Here is a 17,039-nt window from a genome sequence, read left to right on the forward strand (position 1 = left end):
AAGTCGTTATGAAGTCATGACCGTCGAGGCAGTAAGAAAACAAATGAAGTCTAATAAATATTCATTGTGTTCATGATTTTGTATGGATTGAAAATACATGAACTGTATGTGATTAGTGGCCAGTACTGTATGTAAAATGTACTCACTACAAAAGTAACTAAAAAATTGAATAAACACTGTATGTTGGAACAAAGGAAATACATTTGTCACAGCTACAAAAAAAAAGAATACTTATTATCTTTTGATGATTCATTTTTCTTAGGTAGAACATTATGAAATGGCATTAAGTTCAAACAAAACCCTAAAACTGAGCAACACACAAGAGGTTAATGAATATTATTTTCAATTGGAACTGCGCGTCAGTCATCCACGCTGAATGTGCCCTCAATGGTTTAAATATATTATCATTGTAACCAACATATTAACTACTGCCATTAAATGAATGAGTAACAGGGAATTGGGAATCTCTGGGACGTACAACAGGAACGTGGCGATGGTTTCACAACTTGTCCTCCTCCACGGATTTACCTTTTCGCTTAGCACAGCACAAATTTCGTCTGCTCAGTATTGCGCGTCTTGGCTCACACAGTCCAGTAAGCAGGCTGTGTTGTTGCTCTGTCCGAGTGCAGGGGTCAGGGTTTCATGCAAGTGGCTTTGTACTGTTCAAGCACACTCACTGCAGCCCTCCCGTCTCTTATCAACGCTCTCACTCCATTAGTGCCATCTCCGTGCGGGAGGGGAGATCCGTGCTAATCCTCCTGTAAGAATGCAGCAGATGGGCCAGGTAGAGGGCTCGGAGGGCAGGACCAGCTAACACCGCACTATCTTTGACACCCAGCACCGTGTGGTAGAGATGGCTCAGAGCAGCTCTCCTCCACTTTTCCCACCTCATCCCGTCAGACTTATGCTTGACAGACTCCGGCAGACAGGGATAGAGGTCACCCATCTGTCTGAGCAGGCCTTCTCTACTCCCCCTGGACATCACTGCTCCTTCATTAAAAAGGAGACCATGTTCTTTTCAGCAAATTAAGTAATGGCTTAGATATTTTATTTACCATTTTAAAGCCCTCTTGAGTCATAGACTCACCTGTAGTCATTTCAAGTCTCCTTTCTCCACTGGCTATCTCTGGTTCTGTGACAGACAGAGAGAAGCTATGGGAGATACTGCACGAGGAACCTGGAAACTACTTCAGGCTCAGTCACCGTGCAAAATTCACAATTTGGAATTTACATTTCAAGGACTGTAATTTGAATTTAATGATGAATTTGAATTAGGATTCAGATGAATTTCATATCACCAACTCACAGGAAGTATTTGACTAAAAATGCAATTAAAAATACAAAAATCTTGAAGTCTTCCATTGACATTAATGGATTTTGAATGATTTTGCACCAGCCTGTTCCCAAATGAAATGTTATGAGCTTGTTGAAGTGGGAGGAGACCGTGGGTCACCTCCAGGACACACTGGGGAGATGATATCGCTCTGTTAACCTTGGAACACGTCAGTTTTCTTCCTGGATAGAGGGCACCAAGGACAGCCTTGGCCACTTCGCAGTTGCCTTGTAGAAAAATGCACTTAAGCAGTGGGCCAAAATTGGAAAACGAATGATCAAAATGAATCTCACCCAACAAAGATGGGTGATTTTGAAACCAGTGCAAATAGCAGTGTATTGTTACATAGCCATAGAAGTGGGTGAGTAAGGTCTTTTTTAGATGTGTCACAGTAAACTGTTGTTCCTCTTCTCTTTTTAAGAGGACCTGACCTGTCATCCTGTCGGCGACTTCCAGTGTGACAACCATCGTTGCATCCCACTCAGGTGGAAATGTGACGGAGACAACGACTGCGGGGACAACTCAGATGAACGAAGTTGCAGTATGTGCTCTCAACATTCCAATTTGCTTTTGGGAGGCAGAGTGATGAAGAAGTAATGTCTTAATTTATCAGTGAATCTGCCATGGAGAAATCTTTGGACTAAATGTAGATTCTTGAAGAATACAAAAATGATACTTGGTTTCAATCCTTTTAGGCTCATGTTGAAGCCTGAAAGCACTCTCTCAAAGGTTGCAGACCAAATTGCAACTGTCTTCTTATGATCAATGGATTTTAAATTACATACTTATACATGTGCGATCAACGTTGAATTGAAAAAAGGGTATACCTCTGATCATGACTTCATAAGCCATTCAGGCCCAATTCTTCCTTTTGTCATCTGGAATTAAAAGGTTCACTAATAGCAGTCATACTTTGTAACCAGCTCAACACTTGGAGTGCTGAGCAGGGGAGACTTATCAGCTGTGGTGTGTCAGAAAAAGGGAGTGAGGGATTCTGTCACCTCTTGCCCTGCTGTGTTTAAACATGTCTGAGAGCATGTCGGTTCATAAGGATAATGCAGAGGGTACCGGGATGCAGGTTTCTTAGTGATGATGCAAGAAAAGACGGTGAGCAACAATGTTTGTTTGTGGAAATATGGGTGCTTTTACACATGAAATGAAGGAACAGATCCCCAAAAAGGTGGCATCATCTTTGTTTTTGTTTTTTTTTTTTAATTGTGAAATCTTGTTTTCCTTCAGCACCACGTGCGTGCACGGAGAGCGAGTTTCGTTGCAGTAATCTGCGGTGCATTCCCGACCGTTGGGTCTGTGACCATGACAACGACTGTGAGGACAACTCAGATGAAAGGGACTGTGGTAAGTGGGGCCTTTTTGTTTTGGACCTGGGTCTGGCTGTTTGTGAAGGCGGCTATACAGAGGGGCAATAAAACATCACGTTTGTCAAGAGAGCCAGGGAGACGGGACCACCGGCTGTCATTTGTTAAAAAAAAAAAAAAAAAAACTAAAGCTAATATTAGTTTTCTTTCCTTTTTTTTTTTGTTTATGTTAGAGTTGGTTTTTTTTTCCAGGTTGTATCTTCATTTCATAGTTAAATATGAATTGGTTTTGACAATTGCAATCCAATGTGTTTTGTTTTGTTTTTATCTGTACTGCAGAGCTACGCACTTGTCATCCTGGTTATTTCCAGTGTGGCAGTGGACACTGTGTTGCGGAACGCTTCAAATGCGATGGCAATGCCGACTGCTTGGACTTCACTGACGAGACAACGTGCCGTAAGTTTTCATCCTCAAAAAGCTTTTATCGGAGATGCGTTCACAAGTGACCACTGTGTGGCTTTAATGGCATCTAGTGGTCAGGTTTGATACTACAGTTGACGTTATGGTTGCTAGCGTATAAATGATATATTTTTTAAATGTATAATTTATTTCAGTTTCGGTTGAATATTTATTTCAGTGCACCAATAAGGATTGATAATGATGCTGTGCTTTGAGACATCTATCAGTAGAACAACTAACATGATTTTGTTTTCTTTGCTTTTGACTTTTAGCTCCTCGCTTTTCAAATGGCACCTACTGCCCACCATCTCAGTTCGAGTGCACGAATCACATGTGCATTCAGCCCAATTGGAAATGCGATGGCGACAACGACTGCGGAGACAATTCGGATGAGGAGCTTCGGCATTGCCGTAAGAAGCACCTTTAACCCTTCAACAAAACCACAAGAGTTGTTTTTAAAAGTTGTTCTCCCTCATCCACAGTGGATATCCAGTGTGAGAGTCCATTCCGGTTTCGCTGTGATAATAACCGCTGCGTTTACAGTCACGAGCTGTGTAATTCTGTCGACGACTGTGGCGACGGCTCTGACGAGAGACCAGAGAACTGTAAGGCTGACCTTTATCATGCACTTGGAAATTACCGAAGCACTCTTCTGTATATTGTTCTGCTGTAAGTTGTGAGTAGTGAGTAAGGTTGCGTCTATTCCGTGTCAAGGCCAAAGTCCCACTCATGGCCCGTGCACTGACCAAGAGTACAAGTGTGGGAACAGTCAGTGCATCCCACTGGAGTACGCCTGTGATGACTACGACGACTGTGGGGACCAGACAGATGAGCTTGGCTGCCGTAGGTTTCCAAAGAAGAAGAGTGACTTCTAGAGAAGTTTTTTTCAATACTAATTTGTCCGATCTTTGCAGACCAGCGCAGCAGCCACACCTGCAGCGACAAGATCTGCGAGCACAACTGCACTGACCTGACGGACGGCGGCTTCCTCTGCTCCTGCATGTCCGGCTTCAAGCCCAAATCCACAGAGAAGCACAGTTGTGAAGGTGCCATTCAGATCCATGCTTGGGAGCTTTGCTGTGAACTCACGCATGGGTCGCTGCTTCGTGTGTCTCTTCACAGATATAAATGAGTGCGAGGTGTTTGGGATCTGCCCACAGCAGTGTAAGAACACAAAGGGAAGCTACGAGTGTTTCTGCGCCGAGGGGTTCGTCTCGTACGGAGAACCGCATGGCACGGAGTGTGCAGCCCAAGGTGAGAGTGCTGAAACAACACCTACAATAACCTTGCTGTGCTATACACAAAGAGAAAAGTGGTGTCATCAGTTTTGGGAGGGTGAACAAAACAGGCTACTCCAAAAACATATGGAGGTGAAGTGTTTTTTTGTCCATACATGCCCTGAGTTGGACTGGTCACCTGTCGATGGTGTCTCCGGCTTCTCTTAATCTGACCCTGTTATCTGTTCTGCTCCCTTATCTGCTTGTCACCTGGCCATGGGAAGTTTTAACCTCTCTGGCCAGCCGGATAACCGTCTGGCAGAGGGGCGTATAACCGCCCCAGCAAGTACAGACAGTAACAACCAGGAATATATCTCTCTATATCTTTTTATATATATCAATATATAAAAATTAAACATGTCCAATTTTTACATTGTACTCTGAGTGTGAAAACCCACTGGAGGAGAGAATACTGTGTGTTTCTGTGATCAAATAAGATGAGTTTTCCTGCTATTTTGGATGGAAGTTATGTGTTACGGCCCTGTTGTTTGTTAGTAAACAGAAACAATCCAAGAAGTATTACAATAAAATCTGTTTGGATTCATCCTGCTAGTCACGTGACGTAACAAGTGCAGTCCAGAAAACGTGACTTTATCACCGATACAAGTCTACTTTCATGTAACTATTGTAACAGAATACAGATTTACCGAAGTTTTAACAGTTTTCTCGTTCATCCTACTGCTGACCTCTTCTTTGAGCCGCCTGTATGTGTTGTCCGGCTGTAACGCCACTGCCACCTGCTGTTCGAGTTAGCTCATTGCACTCTGAATATTTTAACAATGCGATGCTTTAATATTTTGCAAAATAAATGTAAAAAGTATCTATGCTTGTTCATTTGCAAGTTAAAAACTAAACTTTGTAATTATTTTGGACTTTTTGTTTTAACTTGACAGCTCTCCTCGGTGGAAGGTGGATGCATCAGTAACTGGATATTGTTGAAATGAAGCGATTCCCTCTCATGTGCAGTTTCTCTGCCTCTCTACAGGAAACCCTCCAGTGCTGCTGCTGCCAGATAACGTCCGCATCCGCCGGTTCAACCTCTCATCAGAGGAATATTCTGATTACGTGGATAATGCTGAGCACATCCAAGCTTTGGACTACCTGTGGGATCCCGACAGAGACGGCCTCAGTACGTCAGACTTGGATCCATCCCATCGTGATATGGATGGATGCGATGGTGACTGTGTATTCTGTTCTGCCGACATCTCCCACCAGGTATTGTTTACTGGACCGTCCTGGGTCGGGGCTCGCACTTTGGGTCCATCAAACGGGCTTATATGACTACTTTCAATGATCATGGAAACAACCCAGTGAAGGATGTTGACCTGAACCTGAGATACATTTCCAACCCGGAGGGAATCGCTGTGGACTGGGTCGGCGGGTAAGCCAAATGCTAAGTGGTTTATCCCAAGAGGCTATTTCTTTTTTAATATCTTGCTGTTCCTAGGCACATTTACTGGACCGATTCTGGCACCAATCGGATTGAAGTAGCCAAACTGGACGGGCGGTACCGGAAGTGGTTGATCCACAGCGACCTGGAACAACCAGCCGCTATTGTTGTCAACCCTGCTCTTGGGTAAGTAGCACCTCACTCAGGTTCTGATGCCACTCACTCCCTCACTCTCCATCTGCTCACAGGATGCTTTACTGGACCGACTGGGGCCGCACTCCTAAAATAGAGTCGGCATGGATGGACGGCCAACACAGACAGTTGCTGGTCGACGACCAGGACCTCGGCTGGCCCACTGGACTGGCCCTCGACTACATGAATGGAAACAGGATCTACTGGTGCGACTCCAAAGAAAACATCATAGAATCCATAAAGCCCGATGGCACCGACCGGAAGGTCATCATATCAGGAGGTCAGACCTGGACTTGTGGAACTTGTGGCCTTTGACACTCTCACTGTACAGTGTTCCTCTTCCATGTAGATATTGGGAATCCCTACAGCCTGGATCTGTTCGAGGGACACGTGTACTGGACCACTAAAGAGAGAGGAGAAGTGTGGAGGACCAACAAGTTTGGAAGCGGAAGTAAAACCAAAGTTCTGACCATCAACCCCTGGCTGACCCAAGTCCGGATCTACCAGGAACACCGCCATAACCAATCAGGTTTGAGATGGACTTGTGCACTCCGGAAAGGCAGAACATAAACCTTAGGTGGTGATGGCCTGTGGAGCTATGTGATTTCGTGCTCACTGTTTGCATCTCCTCAGTGCCAAACCCATGCAAGAGCATGTGCAGTCACCTGTGTCTCCTGCGGCCGGCCGGATACACCTGCGCTTGTCCACAGGGCTCTGCTCCTCTGGACTTCGACTCCACTCAGTGCGATGCAGGTACGGGTGAGCATGGGCATGTAGCATCCTCCCCATCGCTCTGCACGGCTTATGATTTTTCTATGACGTGGCTTCTCCTCCTGCAGCCATCGAACCTCCTGTCCCGATGCCTGTTGCATGCAGATGCATGAACGGTGGAACCTGCTACACCGATGAAGGTGGTTTGCCCAAGTGCAAGTGAGTTTAAATGGAACTGGCGCCCAAGAATGCCGAAAGCCTCCTCCGTTTTCAACAGATTTGACCGTCCGTGATGACGTCATGACCGTGTCTTGCAGGTGTCCATATGGCTACATGGGTCGGTTCTGTGAAATTGGAAGTTCAAAGAGAGTTCCACCAGGCACCGGTACATCTCACTTTACTTTCCCTCTTTAAATGTGGTCCTTATTTTTTATGCATTGCTTAGAGAATTTTAGAACTGAGGGAGGAAAACCATTTCACATTTTCCACCCTCAGCTGTTGCCGTTCTACTGGCAGTCATCATTGTCCTGATCACCGGAGCCCTGGCCGCCGGGCTTTTCCTTAACTACAGACGAACTGGGTCCCTCATCCCGTCGATGCCAAAGCTGCCCAGGTACTGTGACATGTTAGGTTGAACACCTGCTGCGTTCAAAGTAGTTGAAAGTTCAAATGTCTCTTCATGTGCAGCCTCAGCAGTTTGGTCAAGTCCAGCGACACAGGCAACGGTGTGATGTTCCACTCGGGTGACGATGTGGACCTGGGTCCGTCACGTCTCGGCGTGTCATTCATTGACACGACGGTGCAGATGGTGAGTTAATGGTTTTTGAAGGTGATGCTGACGCTTGTTTACAGCTTGTGTCGTGAGGAAATGTTTAACTTTTATTTGTGGATGTTGATGTTTCTCACTCGTTCCAAAAGCAAGAGCCTTCCATCTTTTTGTCCAAAGTGTTACTCGTGAATAAATAAATACATGTAGGACCAATTTCACAGGGCGACAATTATGCCTTACAAGTGGGGAGGAAGCCTGTCACGTTTGAGAACCCGCTGTACGCCTCCGCTGAAGGAGCTCCCGGCGACCCTGCTGTCATCCATGCCACACAGGTGCGACACTGGGGCTGACCCGAACTGGCTTTGTAGGACTCCAGACGAGCTGAAGAACCTCAACAGATGGAGATGGGACATCTATTATCTGACACGCTCGTGATATTCATATATTGAAGTGGTATCATATGCCAATGCAAGTCAGTCAAATGAAGTTCCAAATGAAACATAGACACCCACAGTGTTGGCCAATTAAGTTTGACAACATTTTATAAAATTAAAACAAATTTCTTTCTACTTAAATCACATATGCTGTGATTTGTTTTATATATTTGAAAAAGACTTTAACATAATAAATAGTTAAATTAATAAAATGTAGATAATGTGAGGTGGAGACATCAAATTGTCTTGTATGATCAGAAAAGCAACTTGTAATTTTTTTTTTCCAGATATTACTCTTGAACTATCTGAAGTGTAATTTCTATTTGAATTTGTTGGCATCTGAAGTTAACATTTCATTTTCAATTTTCATTTATTCTGTTACGATTATGTAATGTATTATATAATTTGAATCAAATATCATTTACAGCACCATTGCCTGAAGATAAACTCAACGCAAAATAACACAAAAATAAAAAATTAAACACACTATCACCAAAACGTAGAAATACACACACTTACAAAAAAAGACCCCACACATTAACGCCATACTCCACACACCTTTCGTTTCGCAAGAGAATGAGTTTGGCGCCCTCTGCAGGACGTTTCCAGGACTTATCTTTCCTGACCTCGTGATGATCTTGACACGGTCTCTCCTCACTGGTCCTCAGGTGACGGTCAACATGGGCGGTGAGCAGCTCCAGAACAACTTTGAGAACCCGGTGTACCGAGCAGACCAGCCAGCAGGTGTGGTCAACACCACGTCTGCGGTCAGTGCGCCTGTGGAGGTGAGTCCCCGGAACACTCCGACACGGAGCACGGCAGCAGAGCTGATGCATGCTGTTGGTTCACAGGAGTCAAAGTGGGGCTTCTTTAAGCGGAAGCTGAAGCCGAGCACAACCTTTGAAAACCCTTCATATTCAGAGGTAAGAGCGCCTCTCCGCCTGGTGACCTGGACGATATGCAGTGTGTGACCTGTGCTCCGAACCCCACAGATGAAGGATGAGAGGCCAGCGGGACACCACCCCGTCTCCAAACCCTCTAAAAAGGAGCGGCCCAGCGCCTTCTCGCCCACAGAGGACTCCTTCAAGGACACGGCCAGCCTGGTCCGAGAGGACAGCGATGTATAACCCTCTGACACCGAGGGGAATCCAGCGAAAACACACTTTGCACAGAATTTATTTTTTTATGCAGACTGTGTAGAACTATCTAATCCAGACACACATTTATGAAGAGATACGCCTCTCGCGTGACTTTGCCTTCCACATTTCTTACGCCATTTCTTCTTGTTTTTCTCTATTCTAATGTACAAAATGTAAATCTTTGCACAGACGCTGCTGATAGACATGTGGATAAATGTGTTATATATTTGTAAATTTGGACAGATTTTGTCAGAAGTACCTTCACAGTTACGCAGACGAAGTTTCCACAGCAAAATTGGAGATGTTGTCGGTTCATGCTTATATACCTCAACACTTTCAGGGCTGGCAAATTCAAATTCTACTATTCAACAGAGGCGAGGGAACTGAGCCTGGGCTTGTGCTTTTAGTCCATATTTGCGCACAAATGGAAAATATGAAAAGTGCCTATCGTTGAGCATCGACATCTTGAAAACGTGAACCCATCCTCTCATCTCACCTCTACACACCCTCCTTGTTTGGCTCTTTAGTGGACAGACAGTCATTTTACAAGGAAGGGCAATCAGACCTACTGTTTTATCTTTGATCAAAATCTGCGGCTGCGGAGGCAGATTTTCATATTTCCATCAGGAATGTGATCGGTGGATCCTTCATAAAGGTCATTTACCATAGCAACATTTAAGTCTGTGTTTTAGCAATGTAAGAGTTCCAGGGATTTTCTCACATATTTTGACTAAAACTTTGGCTGATGATACGGTTCCCTCGCCTCAAACACCCCAGACAGGAAGTAGCAAAGTGTGCAAAATCAACACGATGATCCCGACTTCCAATCAACACGATCCTTCTCCATGATTTGCGAGGGACTTGCTTAACAATGGCCACGTTTTGGGCCAATACTTGAATGTGAAAATTAATTTATGTAATGAAGTACAAGACACTTCACCCACAGATCAGACTTTTTTTATATATAAAAAAGAACTCACTAATGATTTTCTATTTTTTATCATAAGAGCAAATATATTGTGATCATTCCGAATGATGTTTATGTGGTTTTAAATTGCTGCTGCTGCTGAGACATGAATGAATAAATTTTCTATTTTGTGACTCTGTCTGGAACGTGGAATATGAATGACCAGTCATGTATTGACTACTCCTGTTTTGTTCTACATTGTCTGGGCTGTAGCTTTAGGTGGGGGCAGCAACACACTCATGACAAAGTCTGACACAAAAGAGGGACAGTAAGACAGAGGCAGCCACAAAAACTTGGCGTCCCATCCTGCGCTGTAGCGAGTCTTTGGGGTGCAAGCAGACAGAGCGTGCTCCATGCATCTGGTCACCTTGGAGATGTCTGGACTACATAGCAGGCCCAGAGAGGAGTTTTGAGCTTTAATGTCTGCGACAAGAGAAAGAAAACAGAGTCACAACAAGACAGAGGTTGATATTGACAGCTTTGCAACGCACAGTCATCAAAGTACGTCGGCCCATAAGAGTCTCTGACTTCCTGAGGAACGCTGGTCCAAAGTCTTCTCACGTCAGCTTCGATTAGGTCAGTACGGGTCACGGCAGTCTTGAAGAAACCAGGTTCGATAATGCTGACTTGTATTCCAAAGTGCTGCATGTCCCGCCTGTAAAAAACGTAGCAGAGAGTTGACCTGTGCAGCACAGAGCTCATGAGGACACAATTTCGAGCAGGGGTCACCAACATGCTCCCACAGAGACCAAGGTAGCAGCCCACAGGCTTCTATTTTTCAAAAATATTATCATTTATCATCCATTGTGTATCGTGATTTCAGAGGTGAGTACTGAACTGATGGTAGCCCTTTGGGTCACACGGTGTCATTGGAGTAGCTTGCGGTTGCTAAAAGGTTGGCGACCCTGATTTAGAGTCAGTGATAAAATGTTTTATCAACGCGGTCAAAATGCTTTTATTATTATTAAATACTATTATTGTTATTATTATTATTATTAGCGTGAATGCATTTATTCTCATTCATTATATTATATTATATGACATTATATTATTAATAGAATTATTTAGAATATAATGCAACATATTTAAAAGTAACTTTTAACACACAAGGACACTGTACAGCGAAGGAAACCAAAGTGACATTACAAAGAAAAAGTAACATTAAGGGGAACACGCGACACAGAATAGACAAGTTTTTAGATTGAATTTGAAGTGTGAAAGAATTTGTGTTTCTGACAGCAGCGCAAGCATAATGGTCCTAATCCTACAACAGAGCAGTGCTGTGTACCTGAGGCTGTCGGAGAAGGCCTCCACCCCCCACTTGGACGGACAGTAGCCCCCTCCAGTGAGGGACAGTCGGCCCATAATGCTGGCCACGTTCACCACCCGTCCCTTGGCTTTCTTCAGCAGCGGCAAAAACTGGAGCGTGACCTCGATGAGCCCGACCAGATTCACATCCAGGACCTTTTGGAAATCCTCCAACTGCATCCAATCTGAGGGGGCCATTGGAGTGGACCTGCCAGCATTATTGACCAGACCCCACAGACCTGCACCACAGACAAACCAAGTCATTCCAACTATTCTGGCTTCTTTTGGTTAAAACAAATGTTCTATCTGCGTCATCCAAGACTTCCCCAAACCAAAGGAGATCTTTTTAAACATACGGACTTTGCCTTTAAAAGCAGTGCAAGGTAGTGTAATACTACATATTTTTAAAAATCCCTTCGCGATGAGGTTTCATGAAACTGCAGAGACGTATGCCTCTGTGGACAAGTCCTCCCCGGAGGAGGATGATGAGGGATTGACGGGGTGGTCGGGGTTATCTCTCCCAGTGCCTTCCTCTCGCTGGCACCCTATCTACTCACGCACCTCTCTCCCCCACCTCCTTGCTCGCGAACTCCACCATCCTCCTGATGCTCTCGGTATCAGTGACATCCAGCAGCAGGGTTTTAAGTCTCGGGGAGGTCAGAGAAGACAGGTCTGCCGCCCCTTTCTCCGTCAGACACGCAGCCAACACCTGGAAGCCTTTCTGGTCCAGCTGCCTGGCCAGTAGATTCCCAAACCCGCTGTCACATCCTGTGATGACCACATGCTTCTGGCCGAAGCCTCCGACCTCTGACGTCTGCCTGATGTACCACCAGAGGACGACATACGCAAGCAGGAAGCTCACAAGGGACCAGCCGGGGTTAGACAAGATGATCTACAGGAGAATTTAGAGCTCTTACACTGACAATCCAACTGACAAAGGTGAATACAGTACTGAGGAAGAGGAGAGACAGGTACCTCTAGTGAAGCTTTCACTAGTTCTTCAGTGGAAACCTGAGAGAGGGACACAACATGCTCTTATGTGTGCAATAATATGCTAGATAAGATAAAGCTGAATTCACTTGACCTCAAGTTTAAAAACAATAGTACAGTAGCTTTTGTCGTTATATGCATCTTCAAGAAAACTGTGGAAGGAAACAAAAACTCACCATTGCTGCTGCCGTTATGTGCACCAAGCCATCGAGTGACCCGCACGCAGTGGCTTCCAAGTTCAGCTCCGAATGAATGATTTCATGGGGCAAGTGCACTGTTACGAAACATGACCGTCTCTGATAACAACCTTCAACTTTTACCCGCACTGAACACAGATAACGCAAGAATGAATGAGCGCTTTGAGTCGCCGGAGTGAAGCTTTTATCATGGACAGTCAGAGCTGGAGGAGAAGGAGAGACGATCATATCATGCTGAACAATTTTATTGTTGCGTTGGCACCACTGGTTAAATCAACATCACAGCTGAGATACTTTGGGCTTAAAGCCGAACTTAAGGAAAAGAAAGTCAGTGACAAAGGCGGGCATGTACGACAGCGGCAGCCAGATGAACTTGGCGTCCCATCCGGGTGAGTAGCGGGTTCGGGGGTGGACAGCAGAGATGGCGTGCTCCATGCAGCCCACCACCTTCATCAGGTCGGCGTCGGCGAGCTGCTTGATGTCGGTGGTCAGCTTCTTAATGGCTGAAAGGTGAAACAAAGAAAGAGTGAGGTTGCAGACTTCTGAAGGCAGTCGCCCCTTCACTGTAGAGCCCACCATCACTGCGTGGTGCTCCGCTGCAACCCTCACCAAACAGATTTGCCAACACAGTCATGACTGTTTCAAAATAAACCTATTGTCAGGGATACATAAACAAGTTTCTAATCTTGTTTGTAACAAAGGCATTAGGCCAAAGATCGTTGATCATCCGAGTGATTCACGGTGTTGAAACTATCTCGCCCTCATCAGGTGCAGTCCTCGCATGCTTCCTATCTGAGTGGTTAAAGAGTTATTCAAGCCAGACACGCCCAGGCCAGACGTGTTTCCCATCCAACAAGGTGAAGGGTGGAAGCGCCACACACAGGGAGACGATAGGTGTGAAGCGTTTTATACCGGTAAAACAAAGTAGTAAATGGGGTTTTGTTTACACATGGTGTAGAACTCGTCTCCGTAGTCGTCCCTCACGTCCTGAGGTAACCTCTCCCACAGCTTCTTCACGTTCTCCTTCATCAGGTTGATATCCGTGACGTTTGTTTTGAAGAAGCCGGGTTCAATGCAGGCCACTTTGACTCCGAAGGGCGCCATGTTCAAGCTGAAACACGCAGCAGAAAATGAAGCGGCCAGCTAGCGTAGCGAGGGAAGAGCGGGAACTCCTCTCACCGCAGACTGTCGTTGAAAGACTCCACGCCGTATTTGGACACGCAGTACGCCCCGCCGAAGGGACTGATTCTGCCGAAGACGCTGGCGACGTTGACCACTCGTCCTCTGGCCTTCTTGAGGAGGGGGATCACGCTGAGCGTCACGCCGATCACGCCGCAGAGGTTGACGGCCAGCATGCTCTTGTAGTCCTCGATGGTGAGCCAGTCGGTGGGGCCGGACGGGACGGAGACGCCAGCATTGTTGACCACCGCCCACAGGCCTGGAAGACCAAACAAGCCGTGGTTGTCGGATTGGCAGCTAAATAAAGACTTGAACAGGCAATGTTTGTGTGGCAAACAAGACAAAGTGGTGATTCATGTTCATGCACTGGAAGAAGGGGTCGATTACGTTCCAGAAAACAATTGTCACCCGAGATAAAATGGTGACGGAAAACGAACGGGATCGGTTCCAACCAACCGGTCGTAAGTCGGACTGGACATAAGTGGAATGCCATTCAAAATAGCCGACGCGTGAGAGTGAGATGCTGGGATACTGTGCTGCCGTAACTGTCTGCTACGTGCTGCGGTGCCAGACATTGAATAAAATAAAAAGAAACATCTGCTGGCCGTGGTCGTAAGTACGGGTGGACGCAAGTAGAGCAGGTGAGGACGTGCTACTACTGCAGGGGCTTCATCAGCATTGTTTTCACAGAGGCATTCAGGAAGCAAGTTCAGCCTCATTTGTTGCGAGAAGCCAGGCAAAGATCAAATCTCCATGAGCGGCTACAGTTTTGAAAAAAAGACATAAACTACTCTGACTCTGACAGGAAGCAGTTGGCAGTATCAAAACATTTTTGTGATACCAGAAATACTTTGGCAAGTAGCACTGCCCTCCTCATGCTGACAGACCGCTCATGTTCCAATTGGAAACTAGCAGGGAATCACTTGAATCTATATGCTGCTCATGAAGACCGACGATGCCTCCACTTGTCAGGCAGGTAAAGGCTGAAACACAACCTCCTGCTACTGTCCCATCGGCAAAATGACAAACCTGAACATCAGCTCAGATAAGATGGTTCAAGGACAGAAGAAAACATCTACTCATCATCTACTCATCATCATCATCATCATCATCATCATCATCATCTTCACAGCTACTGCAGTCGTGCCGGCGCACGACACTCTCACCTTTCGGTCCAACCAGGTTCTTGATGAACGCGGCAACTTCAGCCACACTCTGAGTGTCGGTGACGTCCAGGTGCTTGGTGGCCAGTCTGTTGGAAGACACCTTCTTCAGCTCGTCCTCGCCTTTTTCCGTGTAGCAGCCAGCTATGACTCGGTAACCCAGCTTGTCCAGGTGTCGAGCCAGGAGGTTGCCAAAGCCGGAGTCGCAGCCGGTGATGTAGACATATCGATCTTCCTTGTTTGTCACTTGCTTGGACTCCTTAAACCACCGGTAGACATACCAGAGAAGAACCAGTCCCGCCAGGTACAGCAACATCTTCCTGATGACAGGAATAAAATGTCAGATGTGAGTAGTATTCTCAGTAGCAAATGTTCAAGGCGGCAACTCACATCTTACTAAGCTCAATGAGAGTCCAAACCTCAGCTTTAATGTGCTATGTGACACTTGGTTCAAGTTGCAAACACTTAAAATGGGCCACCATCCTCGAGACTAGTACCTGACCTATACAAGTAAGTTTTCGACAGAAGTGGATGAGGGTGACAAGACAGGACATCTTCTTTCACCACAGCCAAATTTATCTGTGGCATTCCACAAGGTTCTACTGTCGGTCCTTTTTTTTTTCATCTACATGCTAAATTTTGGCAGCACAGGATTCTGGGTTCAGCAAGAAGGTCCCAGGTTCGAATCCATCTCCGGACTTTTCTGGCTGGAGTACAGACTACAGTTCTGCCCTGTATTCTGGGCATGTTCTTCCCTGTATGCACGTGGGTTCTGGACTCCTTCCGTGGTTCCTGGGAACCACCATCACCAAGGACCTCAAATGAAAGCCGACCATCAGTTCCCTCATCAAGAAGGCCCAGCAGAGAATGTTCTTCTTGCGTCAGCTGCGAGAACTAAGACTGCAGACGCCGGAATGAGCTCTACACTCAATTTCTCTATCCCTGCGTGGTACAGCAGATTCTGATTCTTCCAACCAGTCAAACACACTAATATTAGTCTTTCCTAGCTGGTGCCAGCAGCCTGGGTTTTCCTAAAAACACAACTTGTATTACTCAAAACATCACAGTCTTAAGTCTATTCAGCATTTCAAAACAGTCAGAAATTAAACCCATGTTCACATGCCACCATACGAAAACTACCTGTGTTCATATCCCCCCCACATGGACAACTTTAACTCACTGGCAGAGACAAGGAATCTGGACCACACATCTGAACTCAGCAGCCTCCAACAGTCGGCACACACGACTCCACAGTTGGCTTCTGGGCACTGGCTCGCTCTCCACAGTACAATCAACTTGAAGATTTTAAATGTGGAAATGTGACCTCCAGCTGGGATAAACCAAACATCTGACTGTCTTGTATTGGCACAGAATATGCAAGGTGAACTTATTAACCAGCTGGCTATATATGGTGGACTCCTTGGTTTCCATAGTGCTGGATGAAAGAACTACTACTGAAAATACAAAGAGCACAAGCAGTGCATCCGCCCAAGCACAGAGAGGGGAGGAACCCAAGTGCACCATTCTTCCAAGTGCAGAGGCAACGACCTCAAGCCCATAAACTAAACACCGCCGGGTGTTTGTTCCGTTGTATTTTGCTTTATAAGTGGGGCCACTTTGAGAGTCTGCACAGGAGCGAGACACAAACCAACGCGTGGAGCCTTTGACACAAGTTCAGAGAGCAAACACTCTACTTACGTCTCTCTCCCGGGAGCGTCTGACGGACGTGCGGCCGCTCAGAAGCAGACAGGACAAGCGTCGCTCCTCCGTTTATCTGCCTGTGTTCCACGATTGCAACCTTCCGCATTCCACACCTGACCTTCCCTCGCAACGACAGCACCATCTGCCGTTTGTGGTTCAGTACTGCATCGGTAACCTAGGTCTCTGACGTCCACTTTTTGAGTGCGGCATTTTTTTCCCTTGGAAACAAACAAACAAACAAAAAAAAACAGCCGGAGTCTTTCTGGCAAGACATTCTGTACACTAAACACAAGTGGGATGAGAACAACTGGTCCCTGTGTTATTGATCTACAAATAAGGGGTTTGTTTGTCTCAGGGCCAAGTAACAAACAATGGTTTTTGTTTTTCTTTAAGACATCATGCAGTTTGAAATAAAGGAACCCTTTAAATGCTGATATTCATTGCTTTATTTTTATTCTTTATTTTGAACTTGTAAATACTTTTTACTTTATTTTTCTTCAGCGGGATAAATACA

The 17,039-nt window shown here is 45.8% G+C and overlaps 3 protein-coding genes across 9 annotated transcripts in view; 1 reads left to right on the forward strand and 2 right to left on the reverse strand.

The window, feature by feature from the left end:
* lrp2a (low density lipoprotein receptor-related protein 2a) overlaps nt 1-10,107 on the forward strand; it is a 41,623-nt gene extending 31,516 nt beyond the window's left edge. For 5 of the 7 annotated variants that reach the window (XM_053876396.1, XM_053876395.1, XM_053876399.1 and 2 more), the window contains 22 exons: nt 1,755-1,874; nt 2,573-2,689; nt 2,989-3,105; nt 3,381-3,518; nt 3,591-3,713; nt 3,823-3,951; nt 4,023-4,154; nt 4,231-4,362; nt 5,371-5,514; nt 5,601-5,766; nt 5,833-5,961; nt 6,024-6,247; nt 6,317-6,496; nt 6,601-6,720; nt 6,807-6,897; nt 6,996-7,063; nt 7,174-7,291; nt 7,366-7,486; nt 7,669-7,779; nt 8,550-8,666; nt 8,733-8,804; nt 8,874-10,106. In XM_053876396.1, coding sequence (XP_053732371.1) covers nt 1,755-1,874; nt 2,573-2,689; nt 2,989-3,105; nt 3,381-3,518; nt 3,591-3,713; nt 3,823-3,951; nt 4,023-4,154; nt 4,231-4,362; nt 5,371-5,514; nt 5,601-5,766; nt 5,833-5,961; nt 6,024-6,247; nt 6,317-6,496; nt 6,601-6,720; nt 6,807-6,897; nt 6,996-7,063; nt 7,174-7,291; nt 7,366-7,486; nt 7,669-7,779; nt 8,550-8,666; nt 8,733-8,804; nt 8,874-9,008 — 2,804 coding nt within the window. In that variant the 3' untranslated portion in view covers nt 9,009-10,106. Of the gene's footprint in view, nt 1-1,754; nt 1,875-2,572; nt 2,690-2,988; nt 3,106-3,380; nt 3,519-3,590; nt 3,714-3,822; nt 3,952-4,022; nt 4,155-4,230; nt 4,363-5,370; nt 5,515-5,600; nt 5,767-5,832; nt 5,962-6,023; nt 6,248-6,316; nt 6,497-6,600; nt 6,721-6,806; nt 6,898-6,995; nt 7,064-7,173; nt 7,292-7,365; nt 7,487-7,668; nt 7,780-8,549; nt 8,667-8,732; nt 8,805-8,873 lie in introns of all 7 variants that reach the window. The other 2 variants (XM_053876397.1, XM_053876402.1) reach the window with 1 other exon arrangement.
* On the reverse strand, nt 9,054-12,519 carry rdh1 (retinol dehydrogenase 1). The gene is made up of 6 exons (XM_053876404.1): nt 12,462-12,519; nt 12,271-12,306; nt 11,857-12,187; nt 11,276-11,534; nt 10,479-10,642; nt 9,054-10,410 (listed from the first exon to the last, which is right to left on the reverse strand). Exons 1-6 carry the CDS (start codon nt 12,462-12,464, stop codon nt 10,181-10,183), a joined length of 1,023 nt encoding a protein of 340 aa, XP_053732379.1. The 5' UTR covers nt 12,465-12,519; the 3' UTR covers nt 9,054-10,180.
* A 192-nt stretch (nt 12,520-12,711) lies between these two features.
* On the reverse strand, nt 12,712-16,667 carry dhrs9 (dehydrogenase/reductase (SDR family) member 9). The gene is made up of 5 exons (XM_053876408.1): nt 16,523-16,667; nt 14,828-15,144; nt 13,662-13,920; nt 13,430-13,593; nt 12,712-12,985 (listed from the first exon to the last, which is right to left on the reverse strand). Exons 2-5 carry the CDS (start codon nt 15,138-15,140, stop codon nt 12,762-12,764), a joined length of 960 nt encoding a protein of 319 aa, XP_053732383.1. The 5' UTR covers nt 15,141-15,144; nt 16,523-16,667; the 3' UTR covers nt 12,712-12,761.
* Between the last annotated feature and the right edge of the window lie 372 nt (nt 16,668-17,039).

Source organism: Synchiropus splendidus, chromosome 10 (genome assembly GCF_027744825.2).
Source record: "Synchiropus splendidus isolate RoL2022-P1 chromosome 10, RoL_Sspl_1.0, whole genome shotgun sequence".
Classification (NCBI taxonomy): domain Eukaryota; kingdom Metazoa; phylum Chordata; class Actinopteri; order Syngnathiformes; family Callionymidae; genus Synchiropus; species Synchiropus splendidus.